The sequence below is a fragment of the Sprattus sprattus genome, assembly GCF_963457725.1.
Source record: "Sprattus sprattus genome assembly, chromosome: 3".
Lineage (NCBI taxonomy): Eukaryota > Metazoa > Chordata > Actinopteri > Clupeiformes > Clupeidae > Sprattus > Sprattus sprattus.
The window spans coordinates 40,075,221-40,099,069 of record NC_137922.1 but is presented as its reverse complement, the minus strand read 5'-3'; the positions used below and the strand labels follow the sequence as shown (position 1 = coordinate 40,099,069).

Sequence of the window (23,849 nt, the reverse complement as noted above, 5' to 3'; positions counted from 1 at the left end):
TAGAAGATTGAGTTTGTTGTGGGTCATATTAATGTTGACAATTTGTTACTTCTTAGTGGTGCATAGGTTGAGTTTGCAATAGGGATTTCCCCCCACTCAATGACCTCACCCAACTCGCGCCCTAGAAAGTTCTACGCATGCGTACTGCACAACGGGCTCCTCCGTATTAAACTAGCGATTGTAGCTAGCTAGCTAGTTGGTTGGAAATTTTGCAAGTCATGTTGGGCCATTCAAAGCGAAAATACGACAAATAACGTTGAGGATAACGTCGACAACAAAAGAAACATCTGTTGGATTTCAGAATTTGTTTTGCAGGTGATAAGATACACAAAGGTTATTCATTTAGTGGTAATTCTTCATACGATAGTGTGAAAAGAGACTTTAAAGCAGCAGCAAGCATGCTATCGATAGCTAGCACAACCGGCCGGTTAGTCTGCTAGGTAGATAGCTAGCGTGGCCGCTGATTCTGTGGTAAATATCTGTGGATTTATGTTGTTTCAGCTCACATCCTTTTTCACTAGGAGTAAAATCGTGTTTGAAACGTAAACAACGAAGAATCATTTAGCTGCATTTGCTATTTAAACTTCGTTTATTGTCTGTGCAAAGGCAATGTTTCACGCGCACCGTTCCGCCCCTCGTATTTTCCTATTGGATGGAATCTATAACAAGCCGGTCGATTAATTCTATCTCTGTATTGTGGATGGCTGCTTAGCCTGTCAGTCATGGTTACACCACTTGTTGCTATTGAGGATGTTGGGTGCCGATAGCGGAAGTGTGCGGGATCAATACTTCCTGGTTGTTTGGCAAGTGTTCGTGCTTTGTGGTGCTAGAATGGTGAGATAAAATAGTGGTTATAGGTCAGAAAAATGTGTCAGTAACATATTCAATTTAGAAATGAAAGCATTTTCTGCAGGAAAGTGTTTATTTTGAAAAATGCTAGAAGATTACCCACCGTAGACCACGGGCAGATTTTGGACGGGATGGGACTCAGCAGAGATGGGTGGGAGAAATCGTAGGACTGGTTAAGCATGCTATGTCAGCCTCAGTTTTTAATGACCATTTGCTTTCCGAGACAGGATAAGAGATTCGGTGATCAGACCAGTTAGTTCTACAAATCAAGATGAAAGTGCTCTATAATCCCTTTTACAACATCATAAACCGGTATATGCAGCTGTCAGCTAGCGAATCCAGGCTTTATGCAGTAATGAAATGGGTATATGTGGCTAATAGATGGAGTTTAGATATTAAGGAGGTATTGCTAATGTTTGATTGCTATTGTTTTTTTCATCTTCTCAATTCACCATAAGTAATCACAATTGTTAGGTTGTCTTGTGTCTTGAGTTTCTGATCAGTTCAGTCAATATTTTCTTTGTGTTTCATTGTGCAGGCTTGGAAGAGGTCATTGGACAGAGGACTACCAACAAGTTTTGGAATATGACCACTCTTTTGATATTGTTTGAAAGAGTGCCCTGAAAATAACAAAGAAATACTGTCAAGAATATACAATACTGTCTCATTGGCTCTCTAAAAGAAGTTCAAATAGCCTAAGGGAAATCCTTTGATTTGTTTGCTTTCTTTCGTCGCTCATGTTTGAATGCTATCTTTGATTTTTCATTTTGACTGTGAAGTGAAAGAGCAACCATAGCAGGCCTGTGGGTGTGACTCTTGTTTTTTTTTGTTCGTTTTATTTTTACTTTCATTTTTTTGGTGCTTTGCTAAGAAATGCTTTACCTGAAAAAGTACTTCACAGAGGGCCTGATTCAGTTCACCATCCTACTGAGTCTCATTGGGGTTCGGGTGGACGTGGACTCCTACCTGAACAATCAGCTGCCCCCACTGCGCGAGATCATCCTGGGCCCCACCTCGGCTTACACCCAGACGCAGTTCCACAACCTCCGCAACACACTGGACGGCTATGGCATCCATCCCAAAAGTGTGGATCTGGACCACTTCTTCGCCACGCGCCGGCTGCTGAACCAGGTGCGCTCCCTGGATCACCTGCAGGTGCCCAGCACCGAGGTCAGTGCCTGGCTGGTGCACCGTGATCCGGAGACGGTGGTGTCGGCTGCAGGCCAGTCGAGCCCCAGCATCACCCTGGACAATGGTGGGGGCCTGGAGGATGTGAACAGCCCCGAGGCCTCCACCATGAGAGGGGGCAGTGCAACGTCTGAGTCTACCTACAGCCAAGGCGGAGAGAACAGCCTGGGAGCGGTGGCCCCGGAGGATAGCCAGGAGCAGCCAGGCGAGCGGGTCAACAACAACGATGACCTTACCAAGGAGGTACAGCACAGCGCACCACACCCTGTGCAGTTGTATATTTCACTGATTGACTGTTTTATTTGTGTGTGTGTGTGTGTGTGTGTGTGTGTGTGTGTGTGTGTGTGTGTGTGTGTGTGTGTGTGTGTGTGTGTGTGTGTGTGTGTGTGTGTGTGTGTGTGCATGCGTTAGGAGTAAGCAGTGCCAAGGTCATAGGGTCAGATTTCAGGGAGCATGGCCACTTAAAATGCCTTTCTTGTACGGCATGTCATTTATTATCTTGTCACTTGGTGGGATGTTAAGATGGAGAGAGAAATCTTTCCCCTCATGTCTCGGTGTGCTTCCTAATTCCATGGAACATAATCTGGTAGGCTGATCATGGCATGATGTAGAAAGGACAGAATTTTTGGCAAGCTGTGTTTGTGTCACTGATCACATGAGCAATGCATGCATGTCTTATGTTTCTTTCAGTCAAGGACAGACTGTCCTTTGTTATGACGACCTACTAAGCAATCTGTTAGATGAACCCAGGAACGGATTCAGGTATGGGTGGGGGTAATTCATTGATGCATACATTCACAGGACATTGACCTGATCGACATCCTGTGGAGGCAGGACATTGACCTTGGTGCAGGGCGGGAGGTGTTCAACTACAGCAGCCGACAAAAGGAGAGCGAGGCAGAGAAGCGCAACGAGGACGAAAAGGGCGGTGGCGAAGAGCACCCGGAGAGCTGGAGGAACGGTGTCAACCTGGAGGAGGACCAGCCGCTGGCTCCCGTGGACGGGGAGACTGGCGAGAGCATACCTGAGCAGGTGAGCCACTGAGTGCCATCTTCCCCCTTAGCAGTGGCATTTAAGAGTAGACAATCTGCCCATCTGATTGCAGTGGATAACATTTCATAGTATGGTGCACTGCTTCTAGTTCTACAAAGCACTCTGCCGCAGCCCATTCCTTATGAGGATAATGCAGTTGTCTTAAACTCTACTGAAAGGCAGAGTGGCGAGATACACTAATCTAGTGTGTATTTAATCTTGCTGAGGCGCTGACCATCTGGGTTATCTGCTCTCTTAGCTCCCCAGCCTGGGCACTCAGACCTCTCTGTCCCTCCAGGAGTGCCTCAGACTTCTGGAGGCCACCTTCCCGTTCGGAGAAGAGTCGGAGGTAAACCTCGTAGACCAGCAGGGCATTAGGAAATGTAAAAAAAAAATGTACATATATATACTGTCCCTCTGTGAGATAACAAAACGCCACCACAGAAACGCTTAAATTCAGCTAATCTAAAGTGGTGAGAGAAGTTTTCCAAATGGCTTCATGCATTAAACTTCATGCATTTATTTTTCTCCTTTAGCTCCAAAATCCAGTTGTCACCTCAGAGCTGAGGGACACTAGTGAAGAGGCTCCGTCTACCTCTCAGGGCCTGGCCTTGCTCCCAGTTCGGCCCCAGCCTGAATCACAGCTGGACCTTGAGCAGCAGTGGCAGGACATCATGGCCATAATGGAGCTGCAGGTCAGCACCTTATTCATACCTACTGAGTTTGTTGCTTAAAGAACTCCACATGGCGGCATTAGATCGGCGTTCCCGAACCTAATCATTTTTTTCTCTCTCTCTTTGTCAAGGACATGGAGGTGAACAGCACGGCTGAGGGGTCCTTAGATAGTAGCCATGCTACAGACAGCGGCGGCGGCACCGGCAGCAGCAGTAGCAGTGGAGGCACACCTGAGTCGGGCACCGCGGGTGAGTTTGGCCTCTCGCGCTCCACCCTCATCAACCAGGACGTCAGCCTACACCAGGCATCCCTTCCCAGTTGCAGCCAGGATTTCCCAACGCTCTTCAACCCAGACTTGGATCCCAACGGGACCCTCCGGCCCGCACTGCACCGGCTGTCCTCCAGCAATTCCTCCAACATAAACTCCACGTATGGGGCCACCAATCTGACGGGACTCTTCGCCCCACCTCCCCTCAACAGCACCACCAATCTCACGTCCACCCACACACTGCCTGACCCCTTTAGCAGTCTCCTTGAGGAGTCCATGCTGGATGAGATCAGCCTGCTGGACCTGGCCATGGAGGAAGGCTTTAGCCAAGCCCAGGCATCCCAGCTGGAGGACGAACTGGACTCCGACTCTGGCCTCTCCCTGGACTCCAGCCACAGCCCGGCCTCGCCGAGCAACTCTGAAACCTCTTGCTCTTCCGCCGCCTCCTCATCCACTTCTGCCACCTTCTCGGAGGAGGGAGCGGTGGGCTACAGCACCGACTCCGAGGCGGCAAGCCCTGAGATGGAGGAGGGCGCTGTTGGAGGCTACCAACCTGAGTACAGCAAGCTATGCCGGATGAGCTACCAGGATCCATCTCAGTTTGGCAGCCTCCCTGAGCTGGACAACGTCAACCACAACCACACCTACAACCTCCCACTGGCGTCCTCCTACCCTGACCACTCCCAGCTGCCCGGCTCCTGTGGCAAGAAAACGGGCCGCGACAAGTCGCTCCCCCACCAGTCCAAGCTCCAGCCACCTCGCGAGTTCCTCGACAAGCACGCGAGTCGCGATGAACGCCGTGCCCGCTCCATGAAGATCCCCTTCTCCAATGAGAAGATCATAAACCTGCCTGTGGAGGAGTTCAACGAGCTGCTGGCCAAACACCACCTGAGCGAGCCCCAGCTGGCGCTGATCCGTGACATCCGCCGGCGCGGCAAGAACAAGATGGCTGCCCAGAACTGCCGCAAGCGCAAGCTGGATACCATCCTGAACTTGGAACACGGTGTGCATGACCTGCGCCGCGACAAGACCCGGCTGCTCAAGGAGAAGATGGAGTTCCTGCGCTCTATCCGCCAGATGAAGCAGAAGGTACAAAGCCTGTACCAGGAGGTGTTCTCCCAGCTGAGGGACGAACACGGGCGTCCGTACTCAGCCAGCGAGTACGCCCTGCAGTATGGGCCCGATGGCAGTGTGCTAGTCATGCCGCGCAGCCTGGCCGCTGAGCAGAGCCGCAAGCCCGACAAGAAACAGAAGGACAAGAAGAAGTGAAGAGATGGAAAGTCGCTGCCTTTTTTTCCTTTTTTTGCGAAAACGTAAAAAAAAAAATTACACAAAAAAAAAATCAAGATTTTTAACAAGGCAAAAGAAAAGTGTCTTTCTTTTTTGTTGTTCTTTGAGAAGATCCTGGAGAGAGGAGGGAAAAAAATTAGTGATGTTCGTTACTCTTCCTGCATTAGTTTTCCTTTACTTGTTTTGTTTTTCTTCTGAAAAACAACGTTGAGGCAGAAGTGCGTTGAGTACTGGTTCTCATGTTTTTTTTTATTCTTCTTTTGCTTTTTGATGGGGAAAAAAAGAAATGGCAAAGAAAAGCATGGTGACTGAGTACTAGCTGAATCTTCTTGGTAAATAACCCTGTGTAGGCTAAGTCTTTTGGCTCATCAGGACACACCAGAGATAAACATGGAAGGTCATCTTTGTTGTATGGAGAAGGGAAGAGATTGACCTCATGTAAGTCTATTCCAGAAGAACTTTTAGCCAACAACAACAACACCAAAAAAACAACCTCTGTTGTGTGCAGGAAGGAACGTTGTTAGACAGCATTGTTAGAACCTTCTGCCAAGGTATAGAGGGGGGTTCTGCCCTGTGGCTCCCTCTGGTTGATGAACGGTTCCAGTTGAGGTGATTTTGTTGAGGATGACAGCCTCTCATGTAGGGTAATTGTGATGGGTGGCAGACTTAGAAGTTGGAAATTGAAGAGGTGAGGTGGGGAGGGGGGGACACTCATATTATACCTGTCTTGCCAGTTCTACCCCAAGGTTGTGGCTTGTGGTGTACCTTCCACTGTCTCACTGGACACTCAATGCACCTCCTTCAGATGAGTGTGCACTTCAAACTGTTTATTTTCCCCACTGGACAATATCTTAACAGGGTGTGTGTGTGTGTGTGTACCTCTCCCTTGTCGAGATTCAGCAGCATTTTACCAGGAACTGAGACCGAGGAACCACAAGGGCAAGGATGGCAAAAGGACAGTTTGTTGGGAGAAGGGCCTTGTAGAGCCCAGTATTTTCTTTTTGAAGGTTGATGTCAAAGACGGACTGATACAAACAAGATTAATCAGCTTGTGTACTCTACACCCCAGCACTACGGAGCCAACTTCATATCGCTTGGCTCCAAGATGCTTATCTCCTGGGGAGCCTTCTGCCACCAAGAACAAGTTTTCCGGGCAAGCTTCCATGGTCACATTGCATCCGCTCATGGACTTTTCCTGAACGAGCAAGTCCGGCAGGCTGGTTTGGCATCGAATGGGCATTCCCAGAAAGAACAGCTCCGTTGAGGTACATCTCATCCATCTCTCCCTCACACGTCAGCTGAGGTTGCTGTTCACATAGAAGGTCATCAGCGCGATAAGGAGTCCTTCAGCGCAACACACAGACACAGCCCTCTACTTGGGATGGTCCCCAAGGACTCACTGTACAGGCTTAGCATTAGCTCTGTTCTGGCTGATTTGGAATCCGCTGCGTCTTCAACAGTAATGTTTTTCGTTTTCAGCACTCATCCACGGTGTGGAGTCTAGATGTGGATGCCGCACTCCATCGTCACGTTGCCCAAAGGCAGCATGGACACAAACACACACATATACACTCACATACTCGTACATACACACTGGGACAATTTTAGCTGTCTTTGGAGCAGTCACATCTGGTTACAGAAGGTCGAGTTAATCTGCAGATTGAAGTACTGAGGATGGACATAGAATGGTGAAAGTTTGACTCTTTCTTCATTCGAATACGTAGCTCTCGACAGATTTTAGTTTACATGCAGTTGTCAATTTTCTGTCACTTCAGGCTTTTCAGTTTCAATCGGTATCAAGCGAGCGTGTGAAATGAACTCTGGTGTCTCCTATTGCCTTTGTTTTACAAGCACACTTGTATTTAGGGAGCCTTCTTATCTCTCACCAAAACACTACAATCTTTGGTTTCTGTGCTTGATGGTGGGGGGGTCAAATACGCAAGCTTGAAGAAGGTTCGCATGTACCCCTAACCGTTCGGGTGATGCTTGTTATTGCTGCAATTTGATTTCTCCCCCAAGGCTGGAAGAATTCTTTTCATTATTCACGCCCTAGATTGGGTTCTGAGGAGCTAAGATGTATACAATAGCACTGATATGAATGTCTAATCTGCTATAACTGTTGGTTCTCACTTTTACCTTATTAGTCTCTGTAGCCCTTGCACTCTCACTACCCACAAAGGAGCCATGCAGAATACCTTATTGTGTGTCTGATGCCATTTGAAAATAAATATGCAAGATTAATGTTAAAACATTCTTTTTTCTTTTAAATCTCAAAATTGAAGGAAGAAAAAAAAAAAGATAAGGTTGACTCAAAATAGCTGTGTAGATAAATTGGAGCTTTTGGGGGGACTGAGGGGTGGGAGGGAGAGACGTGAAACCTTAAGGATGTGTAGAAGTGGGTTTGATGACGTGAGGCCTTGTTTTGGAAAAAGAAAATGGGGGAGAATTAGGCGCCACTTGTACTTGCATAGCTACATACTCCAAAGCCCTGTTTTTTATGTTGTTTGTGTGCCCTGAGAACTTATGTTTGTCATGTTGTACTGTAAATATTTTTATGTTTTCCCTACATGTTTGCCGTATAAGAGCCTGTGTGTGTGTGTGTGTGTGTGTGTGTGTGTGAGTGAGTGTGTATCAGAAAGCCCTTTTACCTTTGCTTTGGATTTAGTTGTACAGTTTACTTTTATTTGGTTTTCTTTTGATGACTTCGCTGGCAATCTGGGATTGTTCTTTTATTGATTAATAAAATGTTTTTATTTTCAACCATGAATTAAATGGTTTGCTCTTAATGTGTAACAATGGGATGTTTTATTTTCACACCTTTCACAACACTCACTATGGAAAAAAAGCCTAATGATAGTTTCACTGGAAATGCAGTCTTGTTCATGAACTGCATGTTTGATGTGAATATTTCTGTATACCTGTGAACTTGAAGAGGTCCAGCCTTAGGCAGCAGAATAGAATAAAATTTCCAAAATGATACAGGTAGCATGGAGGTGCGTGCCACACTATGGAGACATGACAACTTCCTTTTTTTCCCGTTATCTTCTGCCCTTAACTGGTGGATGGATAACATAGTTCCTAATTCCTGTCACTAAACGTTATTTCTTGCCATAACAAGGTTTCATCGACAAGTAAGTATTGTACTGATGTATAATGGGCCTTCAGCAGGTCTTCTACTTTGAGCAGCGTTTCGGTGTGTCATCCAATCCCATCCTCTTGAGGGCAGCAATGCATTGAACTGGCATGAAGCTGGCTAGGTGGAACAAAAAGAGGAACAAGTGCGTTCACCGTGTTTACTAAAGTGACTGGAGAAACTACCGTTTTACTCCAGACCTAGCCAGTTTTCATTGCCGTTCTTAGATTACAGAGGCTGACATGCCTGTCTTCACAATTCTGAATACTACGTCGGCACAGCGGTATGTGAGGCGGTAATTTAGGTCCACACAATTTGTTAAGCTAACTTGCAAGTATGGATTTCGGCGACCGGGACTAGCTATTCTGGCTAGTTTACGTTAGCTGTTTGTGCAAGGCCGCTAGAACACTGAAGCTACTGTAGCTGCCAAATGTGAGGACCTGCCTGATGTGAGGCCGCATGCGCAAACTTTGCGACACTATTGTAGTACAACGAGCCAGGTAATGCTGGTGGTGTAGGCTACAGCATGAAGTGGAATGACAAGCGCATTTGTTTACGTTTGAAATCCACCAAGGTTTATGATGTTAAGCTTCATGTTTATTGAATTATTAGTTAAGCAGTGCATTCATTAGCCTACTAGTAACAGTAATACAACATAGCCCCATATGTTGACACTGAGCCTTATGCTGTAAACCGTTGACAAAATTATAAAACACTACGTTAAATAAACCTACATTATGCGTTAAGAGAAGCCAGATACGTTGATATTAAACCATGTATGAGAATGCACGTCTTGGATAGTTTGCTCCTGAGCCTTCTGCCGTAAACCGTTTGTGTTTGCGCATGCGGACTCACATCAGGCAGCGGCGGACTCTAGACATCCTATTGGCGGACTCACATCAGGCAGGGTCCTCACATTTGGCAGCTACAGCTACAATACCTCAAACCCATTAGCGTAAGTACAAATTTGCAAACAACATGTCTTATTCCTATCTCTGCGCGGATGTCAAAATATGCATTCTGGATTTGTGTTCCAACATAACCACTCGCGTGGTGGGCGATTACAAAATGACAGCTCTTCCTGCAGTTACTCTATATTAGCCAGCGTGGATTTGACAGCTTATTGTACCAATATGCAATGCAGAGAAGAACAGTCGATTAAAATATGACGAAGTGGAGTAATATAACGTACATTACAACTTCTCAAAATTAGACCATCAATATGACCCGTGACATTCTGCTGGGAGACGAACTGCCTGACTGGGCAGGAGCAAAGGAGTTTTACCAGAAGTATGATCCCAAGGAAGTGATTGGCAGGTTAGTATGAGTTTGGTCTTTGGATTTAACCACTTAAAACTACCAGCAATTTATCCTAACCTTGTTTGGCCCGTTGCTATATAGAAATGTGTCGTGACCTTAATGTACTTTAAGTGTGAATGTGAGTGTATAGGAAATAAGTACTTATTTCTCTGGGTCATTGATTGAGTACTGATACAATTGCATAGGTTTAGAACATCAATAAAATGACATATAAAGGCCGTTACAAAAGTACCACAATATCTTCAGGGGTGTAAGCAGTGTGGTGCACCGGTGTCTCTGCAAGCAGACCGGACAGGAGCTGGCTGTGAAGATTATTGAGATAACTGCTGAGAAGATGACCGAACTGCAGCTAGAGGAAGTGAAAAACTCCACGCTGAAGGAGATCCAAGTTCTCACTATAATCAAAGGACACCCTTCCATCAGTAAGCATTCCCGTTGGAACCCTCCCTTATGTCATCATGTTTGCACTGTCCTTATCTGTAAGTTAATGGTAAACATTCTGTCCCATAGTTACACTGATTGATTCCTATGAGTCGGCGACCTTCATATTTCTAGTATTTGACCTGTGAGTATGTTGTATTATTTATTTATTCAAAGTTGGGATGTTATTGAGTATTTCCAATAAAATGCGTTGTAGGTCTTGGGCAATAACATGTGCATAACCACTCTCAGTGTGGAATTGATTTGATTTTTTAACCTATTTCACAGTATGAGAAGAGGAGAGCTGTTTGATTACCTGACTGAAAAGGTGACCCTAAATGAGAAAGAAACCAGGTAAGAGACCCTTTGGGCCGTGCAGCATAAATAAAGTTTCAAATGGATAACCAAGTGTTGGATGCTTATTGCTAAGTAACTATATTTAGGGGTACGAGTTCAGAACTGAGATAGAAATACCAAGAACGATCATAATTTAACTCTATGCACGATTGCAAGTAAGAGGATAACCATAACACCAGTAATATCTAAAAAAAAAAATCCTTTAGAAGCTTTCTTTAATCCCATTCGAATCACAGACGTGTGCAGGCACATTCAGCTTGCATTGACACCTGGCTGTATTTGTTTCCTGCTTCAGGTGTATGATGCGTGCTCTGTTGGAGGCTGTGCAGTATCTCCATTCGCTCAACATCATCCACCGAGACTTGAAACCTGAGAACATCCTCCTGGACGACCACGGGCACATCAAACTCTCAGACTTTGGTTTCTCAGTGCAGCTGCAGCCCTCAGAGCAGTTGAGAGGTGAGTAGAGTAGAGGAAAACCGACCTAGACAACCGGCTGGCATTAAATATGTACATTATATCTAGTCTTGGATGTATATTGTCATGTGCTTATGTATTATTCAGTGTCTCATGTACAGACATTTTTGGATTTATTTTGTTTGTTTATCACTACCCTGGTCGGTCATACTGTGAAGGTTGGCTTAGGGTTTCCACCAAGTGCCATCATAGGTGCCCCAATGTTGGATAGATTCATAACAGCAGCTACAGTGACATTTGACTTTTCTAATCAGAGCTCTGTGGGACACCTGGTTACCTTGCACCCGAAATACTGAAATGTTCCATGGATGAGACCCACCCTGGATATGGGAAGGAGGTTGACCTGTGAGTTACTGTTGTTGTTTTGGACTAATTTCTGATATTTAATATGCCTTACTAATATTGTAGCATGAATTGCATATGTAGTTGATTTAAACTCGTTTCTAATCTTTAATTTTTTTTGAATTGGTATCATTTTAATTTTTTTTGTGAACAGGATTACTTCCTTAGGGATTCAAATCTCCTTGTGTTGTTTTTTCCCAGTTGGGCTTGTGGAGTGATCCTGTTCACACTTCTGGCGGGGTCCCCGCCCTTCTGGCACCGCAAGCAGATGCTGATGCTGCGAATGATCATGGAGGGGCGCTATCAGTTCGCATCACCTGAGTGGGACGATCGATCTGATACCGTCAAGGACCTGGTGAGGCCTTCTCATGAGTCATACTCTTTTTCCACTCAAGGCGTTTTCACTGAATATCGGTTTCCAAGAAGAGTGAGATAGACAAGAAAGGAAACAAGGAAGGAACCAAAAATATATAATGTGATTTCTTTATTTTTACCAAACTTGGCTGCAGCTACACAAAATAGTGGCATGCTCTAACTAACCAATCTTCATCAGGCAATAACAACATTGAAATCCACTGCAGGCTTTTTGTATAGCTGTAGCCAAGATTTTTTGTTTTGTTTTATTCCATTTTGTCCCCCCCCCCCCCTTCCTTTTATATTTTCAGACTATAAACTCATATTTGACTCTTAATACTGTGAAAGACGTTCCTGTCTGCTGCTTGCTGTTGTGGTCATTCATATACATTTATAAAACAATTGGGTTCTATCGCGTAATTTAGCTGTTTCTGATTGAACGAGAGACGTTCCATGCTATAGATTATTCGTCAACATACCTACAGTTACGGGACTTTTCACAGCTAATAATAAATCACTCCGCGATGAAACATTCGCATTGATGATAACCGTTAATTCAAAGTTTTTAAAATTCCAAACCAAGACGTTGACAATGGAACAATTTTTTGTTGCGGAGAAACAATGGCGAAATAAACCATTTTTAATCAATAACTTCGTGTTGAAATGTTAATTTGTAGACTGTAGAATTGTTTTATAAAAGCAATAAAGCACTCGTGGGAGTGGGGTAGGTAAGGGATAATCCCACGAGTGTTGATGCCTACGCCACTCGGCCTTCGGCCTCGGTGGCTACGGCCGAACACCACCTGTGGGATTATCCCTTACCTACCCTACTCCCACTCGTGCTATATTGCTTAAGTATATGTTTCTGAGAGCATGACTGCAGCTTTACTGTGAAGTTATCCTGGCTGGTTAACCCTCTAGTCTAGTCTCTCCCATCTTCAGTCTCTTCAGTCCAACTGAGAGAACAAGCCTGCTGTTGTGTTCACCGAAACATGCAGAGGCAGAGTACTGACTTGTTTGTATGTTGCTCTTTTTCCTCCAAGATCTCCAGGCTGCTGGTGGTGGACCCCATACAGCGTCTGTCAGCAGAGCAGGCTTTGGCTCATCCATTCTTTCGCCAGTACCAGAAGGACGTGCGGCGCTTTAGTCCAAGGAAAACCTTCAGGGTGAGTTCCCATTGTGTGTGTTTGTATGTGTGTGTGTAAGAATAATAAGATTCATCTTAATAACATTAATAAAGACAAGGATTCGCTGTACTATGGAACATGATGTGTAATGTGCAGTGGAATCATGCTCAGAGTTGCGACGGGATTTTAGCTTTAGATTTGATCAAAACAGGATTTTATCTTTAAAAATGATCTATTCTTATGCATTGTTTTAAATGATCACAGCATGGTGTCATTTGTTAGTGTCTTCCGATAGTACATGGATACCACAAGTCATGTTGTGTGTTTTGCATTAAACACTGTGTCCCCACCATCAGGTTCTGATCTTGACTGTTCTGGCCTGCATCCGCATCCACTTCCGCTACCTCCGCAGCAGGCCGGTGACGCGCGACCTCCTGGCCAGGGACCCGTACTCACTGCGGGGCGTGCGCAAGCTCATCGACGGCTGCGCCTTCCGCATCTACGGCCACTGGGTGAAGAAGGGCGAGCAGCAAAACCGTGCAGCGCTCTTCCAGAACACCGCCAAGATCATCCTGCTGGGGCTTGAGGACTTTGACACTTGAAGGGCAAAGGTTAAAGGTTGCAGTCATCCTCATCCCTCCCCCCCAACCCCCAATTGGATTGTGTCATGTCATTTAATGTTTTTAATGTCATCAGGTCAGATCAGATCAGGTCACTGTTGTTTTTGTTTGTTAACGTAAGTGGTCTGTCATGTAGTTTGGACTCATTGATTCAGGATAGCCACCCTGCCAGCCTGTAGAGCTGTGGCGAGGTTTCATTGCACTTTACTTACCAACTAAAAGAAGAGATTGTTTTCAGACAGGGGATCTTATGTGCGAGGCAAGCCACTGTGAAATGTTATCTTGCCCAACAAAAAGCCTCATTGAAAGACCCAATGCAATATATCTTTATAAGTTAAGGGCGGCCGACCTCTGTCATTTGTGCTTGGACTGAGGACCGTAGGGAAAGCAGAGATGATGATCCTGTGTTGAATTACGCATAAACACCCCAGCTTGTCACTGATAACCATTTAAATACCATTAATTTAATTGTAATGGGAGGAACTTCTCTGATGATCTGCCTTTGCTGTCAGATATTATTTATTTTCATTTTAATTTTGATCTTTAATAGAATGCCTACAACAAGGTTTATTCCATCTATAAAAGGGGGTCCAAGACTGAACCTTTTTTGTCATTCCTAGTTGGTCAAAAACTGCAAGGAACTGGGTCCATAATGTTGAAATAATGTTACTTTACAATCCTTGATAACCTTGACTTTAGTCTGTTTGTAAAAACATAGATGTTCCGTTCTGCAGAAAAAACATACATGTGTAGACTGTGTACTTGTTCATTTTAACGCTGCAACTAGTCCTATTCTTCGGCAGCTACTGTATACTGCTGGATCATCTGAGAGCAGATGAGATGGGCTGATTTTCCTAACACCAGAAGTGCCCCACTAATATAGAGATACCTCAGATCTCATAGGTTTTAACCAGTGGCCAGGCTGTTAAATGCAGAATAGACTGAAGCACAGCGAACCTCAGAGCAACCTCAGAGAGTAGTTTTCAATGCGGTTATTGTTATTATTATTCTAATAACAGTCAATGTGTGTATATGTTTTACTTTATCTTATGGGAAGCATGCTACAGTTGTGACAAGTTAAAATGATCTTGCACTTATTTTACAAGGGAGCTACAAACCACAGGCAATGTGTTTAGATAGAAATATTCAGTGCTAATCAAACATTATACCTGTTGTAAACCATAAACCCTCCGAATATTTACCATCATGACTATTGCTTAAAGGGAGTGAAACATAGTGGAAAAGTCTTTATCAGTACCCTTGGTCATTTTTATTTTGCTATTACTAAAATATGTTCAAATATACATTTTTTTTTTTATGTTATTCCCACTTGATATACACTGTGAAAATGTACACTTTGTAGCATTTTATCACGTCAATGGTGTTTTTACGCTGTTAATGTGAAATATTTAAGCAGATTGAATTGATGAATGAGTTTATTAAATGCTTACACTTACAACCTGAATTGCATTTTTTAAATATGTGTAATTTAGCATTCCCGATAATCACCTGATGTGTAATTTAGCATTCCTGATAATCACCTGATCTGCTTAATCGTTTTGTTCTGGGAAAAAACTGCAAAATTATGTTGAGTGAGTTATTGATTATTTTACAATGTTGACCTAGAACAATAAATATTTACAACCGTGAATGTTTCACCATGACTCAGGTACTGAGGAAGACGTCGTCTTTGTGTTCTCTTGTAAGCTGTATTTGAAAAACCACTCAGTCCCACAATCCTTGAAAGATGCTTTGGGTTGATTAAAAACTGTATTCATCACACAACATCTGAACAGGTGGTTTTAGAGGAGGGAACAAATACATACAATAACTTGCAAAGGACCACATTCACTTTTAAAAGTATGTTGCATTATAGGCTATACATCAACAGGTACAAATATGTTTGGGAAACACTTAAGTATATCCATAAGTAAAATTCAGTTACAGGTATAAATAGATTTTATTGGGCCAATGATAACAGTTATGAATCACTTTTTGGGTTGGAGGTTTGTCTGCAGGGAACTGAGGACGGTGTTGAGCTGTTCAGTGCTCTCCCTCAGACACTGCTCCATGTGGCCAGTCAGACGCTGCATCTCCTGCTTCACTTCCTGTTTGACCAGGCTCTGAAGCTGCCCCTTTTTAGCGGAACCTTTCAGAACAAAACAAGCTTCATCACCACAAGACACCAAGCTGAGCTAATGCTTCTTTATCTTTTGAGCCGTTGCCATCCCATCATAAACACCACATTAGCTGAGCGCTGACATAAAAAAAACAAGCATATAAAAAAATTAATGACATTTCAATAGCGTGTGGATCTGTGCCAAACAACAAAAAATGGGGAAATGACATCAAACATTGAGTGAGGTCAATATAAACACCATATGAATCACCTGTTTTTTCCAGGACAGGTCCTGTGATCAAGTCCTTCTGCTCGTTATTAACAGGCTGCCTGCAGTCTGTGTTCGTTGTTCTTTGCTCCTTGTTGTTATCATCTGTGCCATTCTCCCTCCCTTCATTATTCTCTTCTTCTGAGCCCTTCTCTGCCTCATCCTTATTCTCTCCTGCTGAAAAGCAAGAACACAAAGTAACCAGATCCTACTCGTAACCTGGACAATCCATAAGTTCTCTGTGAGAATGTAGGAATGAAAAATATCTCATACCTGGAGACCCTAGTTCGTCAGGTTCTATGTCCCCTACTGTTCCAGAGTAAGTCAGAGTAAGGTCTAAAAACATCTGCAATAGAGAACCTGACTTAACTTATCAAATGGCTAAATGACAGGTCATGCTTTGTCTGAAATCAAACATTTTCAAAAATGAAAATAATATAGCACACAACGGAGGACAACGTAAGTGTACCTGAGGGGTAAAGATGTATTTATACAATGCGAAGTGTCTCATATAGGTGTTTGTGAAGTACTTCAAGATATCTGTCATTTGATTCAGGTTGTAGAGACCAATGCTAAAAGGAGGTCTCTACGGGCAAAACGATTTAGAGTTGAATCAGAGTGTCAGAAGACAACAGGGAAGTGGAGACTCTCATAAGGTATTTTTAGACAGGGTATCTGGTAAATCATAAAGTCATTAATGAAATTAGAACCTACACACCCGCACAGAATGACAGAGCAAAAGTTCACTGCTGTAGTTGAAACACAGTTCTGCATTATTGAGGGGTGTATCTGAAAAAAAATAAGTGTATTAGGGTGTCTTACCTTACAGAAGCAAAAGATCAATAATTTATTTGGGTCAATAAAGACAATATATTTCTAAAGACAAAGTGACAAGTTACCAATATTGGCCTGATGCACTCTTTCAAATATGGACAGCAGAGTAGATGTCTGTGCCTTGCTGAATTTCTTTCCTCTACAGAACAATACTGCATTCATATAAAGCTCCAGCAGGACTCTTTGCTTTGGATCAGTTGAGTCGATTCGAAACACTGAACTCAGAACCCTATGAGACAATTACGGAAGACTTTACAGGGATGACTGTCAAGGGGTGATGGTGTAAAGTGAAAACTTTGATGTAGGGGTCTTAACTTTTCCAGTTCTTCAGTGGAAGTGGCGTTGTTGATATCTTCCATATCCTGGATAGTTGCACCTGCCCTTTATTGGCAGAAAGACACACAACTAATTCAGAATACAGGCATAACCTTAATTCATTGGTTAGGTTATGAAGGGAGAAAAGTAACCCACCAAATTAAGATTGTGGCCTTCAGAGGAGGAGGCTCCTGTAAAAAAAAAAAAAAACCATTGCGTTATGTTATTATGTGATTTAACTAAAGTTATAAGGTGAGAGATTTGCCAAATGGTAATTAATTTGTTAATCTCGCCCGAATGACTTTGCTTTTTAAAGTCATTGATCTCGCTTCTAAATCCACGGTCAGCTAAATCGAAAGCGGTAACTTGATGTAACCTGTTATCGACCAACTTTAGAAGTCATACTGTTGACTAGGTAAACTCTCGTTAGGTTAATCATCCAGGTTGAAAGACAAAGAGTTGCATTTCAACAATACCATTATTGCCTTCTTCAAATCCATTCCTGAATCCACAGAGAATGTTTCTTATTGGTAAAGTTTATCGGTAAAAAGTTTTTGACATCTTCAACGAGGTCATAACATCGCCATTCTGACAACAAATGAGTTTGTTTCCAGTATGTTGTCATAGCTACAGACCATTTCAAGGTGGGAAATACCACCACCTCGCGCTCATTTTGTCACATTGCATTGCTTACACAACTTCGGTTTGAAGTCCTTACTTTGTTTATTACAGAAGTTGGAAGCCTCCTTTAGAATGTGTGACATAGTTTGTCGGACAAAAAAGTCATTGAACCATTAAGACGAATAAATAGGAAAATAATAGTGAAGGCTATATGCATATTAGCCTACTTTCCCTCTCAATGATTGGTATGACGTTCTGAGAAGGCTCTATTTCCATGCCAATATTACCATAGCCTCCAATCGTCATACACTCAAATTTTTCACGTGGAAATAATTTCAAGCCCTCCATGGAAAAATTAACCATGAAATCACCTGTGTGGTGAGTGATCTGGACCTAGTCTTTTCCCTAGAAGCTCCTCAGTGCACTTTATGATGCAACCCAAAAGGTTCCTATGTATCGGTAAGTAAAAGGCCTTTCTTTAAATTGTTAGCTTTAGTTCTATTCTGTTTTATAATGGTAATCAACTTATTGTTTTAAAGTTGTTTGTGTGCCTCTCCCCCCCCTCAGAACGTTTTTTGGGCTGCCTCGTGGTCTTCTACCTTGTTTTTTCTCCCATTCTTCTATCAGCAGATGAACTTAACAACTTGATCCATGCATCAGGTATGACTCCCCCATTTATGACTCTTTTCACCTATTAAACGTGCAAGTCTAATCACCAGTTTGATTTCATCTGTCCTGTCAGAGTCAAATATTACTGGGAAACTCATATTTCGTCAGATGGAAGGGAATTTAACACTGATGACTCATGATGGTGTGTTAGCTGCTGACATCCCAACTGATGTACTCTTTAAGTATGTCTCACCCTGGCACACTCCTGAGTCTGCCAGGATCACATACAACTGGGATCTGGGCAATGGGTAAGATTTATCTTCATCACTGACATTCCCTAAATGTGAATATACCATGTTTATCCTAGTGTTCATTCTGAAGAAGGCCTGTGTGTTTTCACACATTTATTATAGAGAGTCTGTCACTGGACGGGATCCAGTTGTTCACTTCAATTACAAAGTGCCAGGAAACTACACTTTGAGGTTGAGAGTCGGAGCAAGTGGTAAACACTCAAGACTTAGTGGAAGGTTCACTAAAGATCTACAGGTCCTGGGTAAGTGTGCAGTAGGCTATAGGCCTCCTCATAATTTTGTGATGGATTGTGTAATTACCACTGTGATTGTGTGTTAGTGAGCAGGAAAAAGTGCTCTCTAACTTGGATGTGAATTGGCTCCTCACACAGATGCCATTAGAAGCATTAAACTGAAAGGTCCGGCAAGTTACGGTGTGGACCAAAACATCAGTCTTACTCTATTTGTTGGTGGAAGGTTTGCAAAATATATATTTTTTCCTGTTTTATTGGGGCATCAATTGAACAAATAGGGATGCCTGTTTTGACAACTTCTAGCACATTTTAGTGCCTTCATAATCAAAAGCTGAAGCACAAGGATATTTTGTAATGTGCTACGGTCCTCTGGCCTACATATTTAGAGACGGTTGATTCCTACTGTAACTAAACCTTTGTTTTATCCCCCATCATGTGGCTAGCTCTCCCAAATGGATTTGCTGGTGGATCCTGCCTGACTGTCTTTCCACCCATGTGACTGACTGTAGCCTGGTGGAGCTGTATGAGAACAAGTTCACGCTGAACCACACATTCTCCTCTGAGGGAACCTACTGTTTGGAGATCAGTGCTCACAATGACATCAGCATGCTGCAGACTTCGTACAGCATCCATGTCCAAAGTGGCCGTAAGTCTTAACTACCCCTTTGTGATTACAAGTATATTTACATTTAGTAATTTAGCAGACGCTTTTATCCAAAGCGACTTACAAGGATGTATACACATTTTACAGGGACAGGGAATCGAACTAGCAGATTACTAAACAACTTCTCTACCTCCTGTACCACTGTCGCCCCCTAGTAACTCAAAGGTAATCTGTAGTTACCATTTTGGTAACCATAACATTAGTTTTTGTGGAAACATGTGAGCTAATTCATGTACTCTATAAGCTAACATAGGGTGACCCATGTCTTCTTTTTTCAAGACGTACTCTCTTTTTATGACCTAGAGTTGTGGCCAGCAGGGTTTTCGGCTTTTGCTTCTACAGTGCCCAGTCATATTGCGTTTTTGCATTGCTTTGACCTTTCCCGTGAGGTCCCGCCTTCTCATACGCCACCATTGGTTGGTCATGTACCCGCCCTTCACAAAAACATTGGTCAAACTGCATCTCGATCATTTTCTTTGGCACCACGTCCACAGCCGAGAGACGGCGGAGCAGCTTGCCTGTCGTCAGTAGCACATCGCGCCTGAACTTTCCTTAGCTTTCGTGTTCAGGTCACACTCACTCATGGTTTTGTAGCCAGCAACACCAACATTGTACTTTGATGCCAATGGAACAAATACACTGATGCCTAGAATGTAAGACCCTGCATAAAAGTGCAACCTAAACTAATGTAAATGTAAGTAAACCATGCAAAACCTATGAAAAATGTATGGTACTCAGTCCTTAAATGTCAGAACTGAAAACATGTTGACAACCTTTTTTGTTTGGATGTTTCCATTTTGCATTCCTGGCACAGCTTCCAGTCACCTGCTGTTTATCCTGCCCTGTGCCTCAGTCATCCTGGCCATCCTTATGCTCATCACAGTCTCTGTGTGCTGTCCACGCCAGCTTAGTCTAAAGAAGAAGGCAGAGGTATGTACGGCAACTGTGTTCGTGCAAGTTATGCAAGATATAATTATTAAGTGACTTTATGTATTCATTTCCTGAGTTATGTGGTTTCTGTGGAGACTGACAGTGTACTAGTGTGGCCAGCAGGGGGAAGTCTTCACCTATGAAGAAGGCAAAGAATGGCACGCCAACAATATAGTTGTAGTTAGTTATTTTGGCATAGAGTTGAGTTAAAAGATGCACAAAATAAACGGATTGATGTTTGGTTTATTATAGAAGGGAATAATACATCTTACATCTTCTGAGAACATAATGGACTACTGTGCACCCCTGCAAAGACAAAGATGTGAACAGAAGAGAACATAGGTCAGTCTCAGGGCTTACAGGTAGAGTCTGCGATTCTGGCGAAAGGATGTTGGTATTTGAGCTCAACTGGCAATCAAATTATACCTCTCCCTTGCTTCTGAAGCAACTTGTTAATTGGGTGATATTGATTAAGACTCTGGGCCACTGCATTTCTTTCCCAATTACAGAGCTGTTTGTGTATTTCAGGTGTCCTTAAATGTGTCCACCTACACAACCCTGGAAATGAAAACCAAAGAATGGGCCGTGTGCTCTCATCCAGAGTCACAGGAGAACGAAGACCTTCCTCTCATTTGTGATCCAGGGCAACATTATTCCTCCTAGCTGCCCTCTAAGCACTACTTCATCAACTTTCATAAACAGACAAATAAACAAACATGGCAAAGCTTTCTTCTCCGCTGCCTTCATCTCTTGACCATGTCTGCTTTTTGAGCCATGCAGGTTTGCTAAAATGTTATTTTCCAGGCGTTTTCTATGAGAAATCTTAAACTTTATTCAATCGGTGAAAGGTTTTCTGAATAAAATTCTTCAGACAGATAGAAGTGCCTTCTTTATGTGAGAGGTTTTGTGTTTGAATGGCTGAACAGATCTCAGTATTTAGCTTGAATGTCACTTCAGTGTTTTGCAAGGACTGGCTTCATATAACCTATATTACTATAGCTAGTGGGAGCAAGTTGGTCTATGGTTATACATATGGTCTCTTTTTATGTATTGTGCACAACTGGTCCATTTTTAACACAAACCATTGTGTATGATTCCATACTGAGTATTTGAGTGGTTCTCAAGGGTTGAGCTGCGCCTTAAAAAACTGTCCTTTGTGTGTCTTCTTCTTTGGTTTCGGTAGTGTCTTTTTCTTTGGTTTCAGTAGTCAGGGGACATACAGAGAAAAAACAGGAATTCAAACAGGAATTCAGACTGGAGTCTGGATTTGAAATATTTCAATTTGTTACATTGAGAGCTGTACAGACAGAGAAAGAATGTGCAAAAGTGCAAACACTTCAGTCCATGTTGGACTTCCCTCAGTGCAAAAGGACCCATGCACGATGGGTCACCATATGTGGGATACCTAAACCTAACTTGAGCCCCAACTGCACTGCAGGGGAATTGGCCTCTAAGAACCCTAATGTCGCCGTGAAACCTGCTGACAGATGGGGAAGAATGGCTCAGATGCATAATGAAATGATGATGGGGGGTCTGAAGGTCATTTCTACAAGAAACTGCAATGTGATCCAACACTCTTTTAATGGGGAAATTGATCATTTTGTAAAGCAAGCCTTGTCCTTTGGTCATGTAAAACAGTCTGAATATAAGTACTCGACTAATGATTTATGGCGTACCTGAAGTACACAAGCTCACGGAAGTAATTGTACTTTTCTACCTCATTCACTTCATTTCACTTATTACCACCAAATACTTTCACCTGCACTTTATATACTTATCATATCTCACTTCTACCCCAATTCTGTTTATATTACAATTCTGTGTCATATTCTACTTCTTACTGTACATATCATATTTATTTACTTATTCCACTTTACATATGCACATACTCTGCACTTGTATTGCTATTTTGCACTTCTGGTTGGATGCTAAACTGCATTTCGTTGTCTCAGTACTTGTACTCTGTGCAATGACAATAAAGTTGAATCTAATCTAATCTAATCTATAAAAGGGTTCCTCAAATGCTGTCCCATTCTAGCGAGCAGGATTGGTACTCTTGCAAAACCATTATCTAGTTTTGTTGATGAGCATATCAGACCATTAGCTGAAAAGCTCTCTTCAAATCTTAAAGATACTGGAGATTTTATGACTCAACTCTCTAATTACAATGGTTTTAATTGTGATATCTAGGCCTTTCCACAGTATCTCAACCGTTGTACTGATTCAATTAAATTCAAAAAATGTGATTGTCATATTAGTGACTATGGGTCGTCTTTAATGGAATGGACATTTACATCACGCCCTTCACCAAACCTAGTCTTTTATACTCTTCAAGCTATTGTTTGCCCGGTTAGACACTCAAACTCAGTTTCTGATGAGAGGCTGTCCATGAGTTTTTTCTTTGAGAAACCAGAAATGAACTTTTCTCCACATCTAAGCCCAAAAGGTAAAAACATTCTCTTGTGTATTTAATACTACCTGTCTACACTTGGCTGGGATATGTAATGTTGTAACACTGGGACATTTTATCTCCTGATGATGTTGGCAAGGTGATCTTTGACTCTCTTTCACTTTTCTCCTTTTTCAGGGCAAATAATGTTTGTGACATACTGATACTCTGTGACATACTGATACACACACACATTGCCACAGTTTCTTTTTTTTTGCAGAAAATGTGCTGCATGTTTCAACTGCAACAAGTTTTTTACCAGCTTGTGTCCAAAAAAGTTTACAAAATTTAGAAACATGCAGCTCTGGTGATGCTGTCTACCTTCATGCATGTACCAAATATGTCATCCAATATGATGGAAAAACAAGACAACTTAGATTAAATATCAATGAACCTAAAAGTGCTACCCGCCAAGAGACTTTGTAGATGGCAATAATTTGGTGCCATTGACATGATGACTCATAATCATGTAGGTGGAAATATGTATAAAAAAATTCTCCAGTGTGAATGCAGATATAACTTTATTTAACACTTTACCTTGTGGTTTAAATTAAGAATTGAATATGACCTGTTTTCTGTTATTTTGTTTGTCTTTTGTGATTTTGTTTGTCTTTTGTGTCTTTGATCAGTGTATCCCTTATCTGCTGGCAATTGGTTTCAAGGTTGCTCAATCAAACCCTAGCTCACTGATTAGAATCACCTGTAGAACCCCTCTTATGGTGACCCATCATGCATTGCTTCTTTTGCACTGAGGAAAGTCCAACATGAACTGAAACATTTTCACTTTTTGCCCCTTTTCTTTCTCTGTCTGTGCAGCCTTGTGATGTAGCAATGAGAAATCCTTCAAATTCAGGCTTCAGTCTGAAGTCCTTTGTTGTTCTCTGTGTGTGAGTCCTTCTCGCTGCACCCTAGGCCACATAACCCACATACTCAGCTGTGCTGCTCATCCCACAAATGCATGTTCCTTACAAATACGGCACCATTTAAAAGGGAACTAAACAGGTATTCCAACGGTGTAAGATGTATTGCCGAGAAGCATTGTTA

General features: G+C 42.8%; 3 protein-coding genes across 4 annotated transcripts; 2 read left to right on the top strand and 1 right to left on the bottom strand.

The window, feature by feature from the left end:
- Positions 1-203: 203 nt before the first annotated feature.
- nfe2l1b (nfe2 like bZIP transcription factor 1b) lies at positions 204-7,627 on the top strand. 2 transcript variants are annotated; one of them, XM_080835234.1, is made up of 6 exons: positions 204-315; positions 1,388-2,280; positions 2,839-3,069; positions 3,329-3,418; positions 3,606-3,764; positions 3,875-7,627. In XM_080835234.1, the coding sequence occupies exons 2-6, from the start codon at positions 1,723-1,725 to the stop codon at positions 5,279-5,281; spliced, it is 2,445 nt and encodes an 814-aa protein (XP_080691360.1). In that variant the 5' UTR covers positions 204-315; positions 1,388-1,722; the 3' UTR covers positions 5,282-7,627. The 2 variants fall into 2 exon arrangements, with proteins under 2 accessions (XP_080691360.1, XP_080691361.1); XM_080835235.1 differs by lacking the exon at positions 3,329-3,418.
- A 2,030-nt stretch (positions 7,628-9,657) lies between these two features.
- Positions 9,658-13,434, top strand: phkg2 (phosphorylase kinase, gamma 2 (testis); the record flags this gene model as incomplete). Its single annotated transcript, XM_080835239.1, has 9 exons — positions 9,658-9,752; positions 10,002-10,177; positions 10,266-10,320; positions 10,464-10,529; positions 10,828-10,991; positions 11,264-11,354; positions 11,553-11,706; positions 12,749-12,871; positions 13,189-13,434. The coding sequence occupies 9 exons, from the start codon at positions 9,658-9,660 to the stop codon at positions 13,432-13,434; spliced, it is 1,170 nt and encodes a 389-aa protein (XP_080691365.1).
- A 2,006-nt stretch (positions 13,435-15,440) lies between these two features.
- cfap119 (cilia and flagella associated protein 119) lies at positions 15,441-17,488 on the bottom strand (the record flags this gene model as incomplete). Its single annotated transcript, XM_080835952.1, has 9 exons — positions 15,441-15,601; positions 15,843-16,016; positions 16,113-16,185; positions 16,309-16,425; positions 16,558-16,628; positions 16,739-16,902; positions 16,989-17,054; positions 17,145-17,179; positions 17,465-17,488. The coding sequence occupies 9 exons, from the start codon at positions 17,486-17,488 to the stop codon at positions 15,441-15,443; spliced, it is 885 nt and encodes a 294-aa protein (XP_080692078.1).
- Positions 17,489-23,849: the final 6,361 nt, after the last annotated feature.

What these genes read in the sequence shown, in the direction of transcription:
- nfe2l1b (XM_080835234.1), top strand. Translation starts at nt 1,723, where the DNA reads ATGCTTTACCTGAAAAAGTACTTCACAGAGGGCCTGATTCAGTTCACC. An exon ending in CGTTCGGAGAAGAGTCGGAG is followed by an intron (nt 3,419 to 3,605) that starts GTAAACCTCGTA and finishes TTTCTCCTTTAG; the next exon opens with CTCCAAAATCCAGTTGTCAC. An exon ending in TGGCCATAATGGAGCTGCAG is followed by an intron (nt 3,765 to 3,874) that starts GTCAGCACCTTA and finishes CTCTTTGTCAAG; the next exon opens with GACATGGAGGTGAACAGCAC.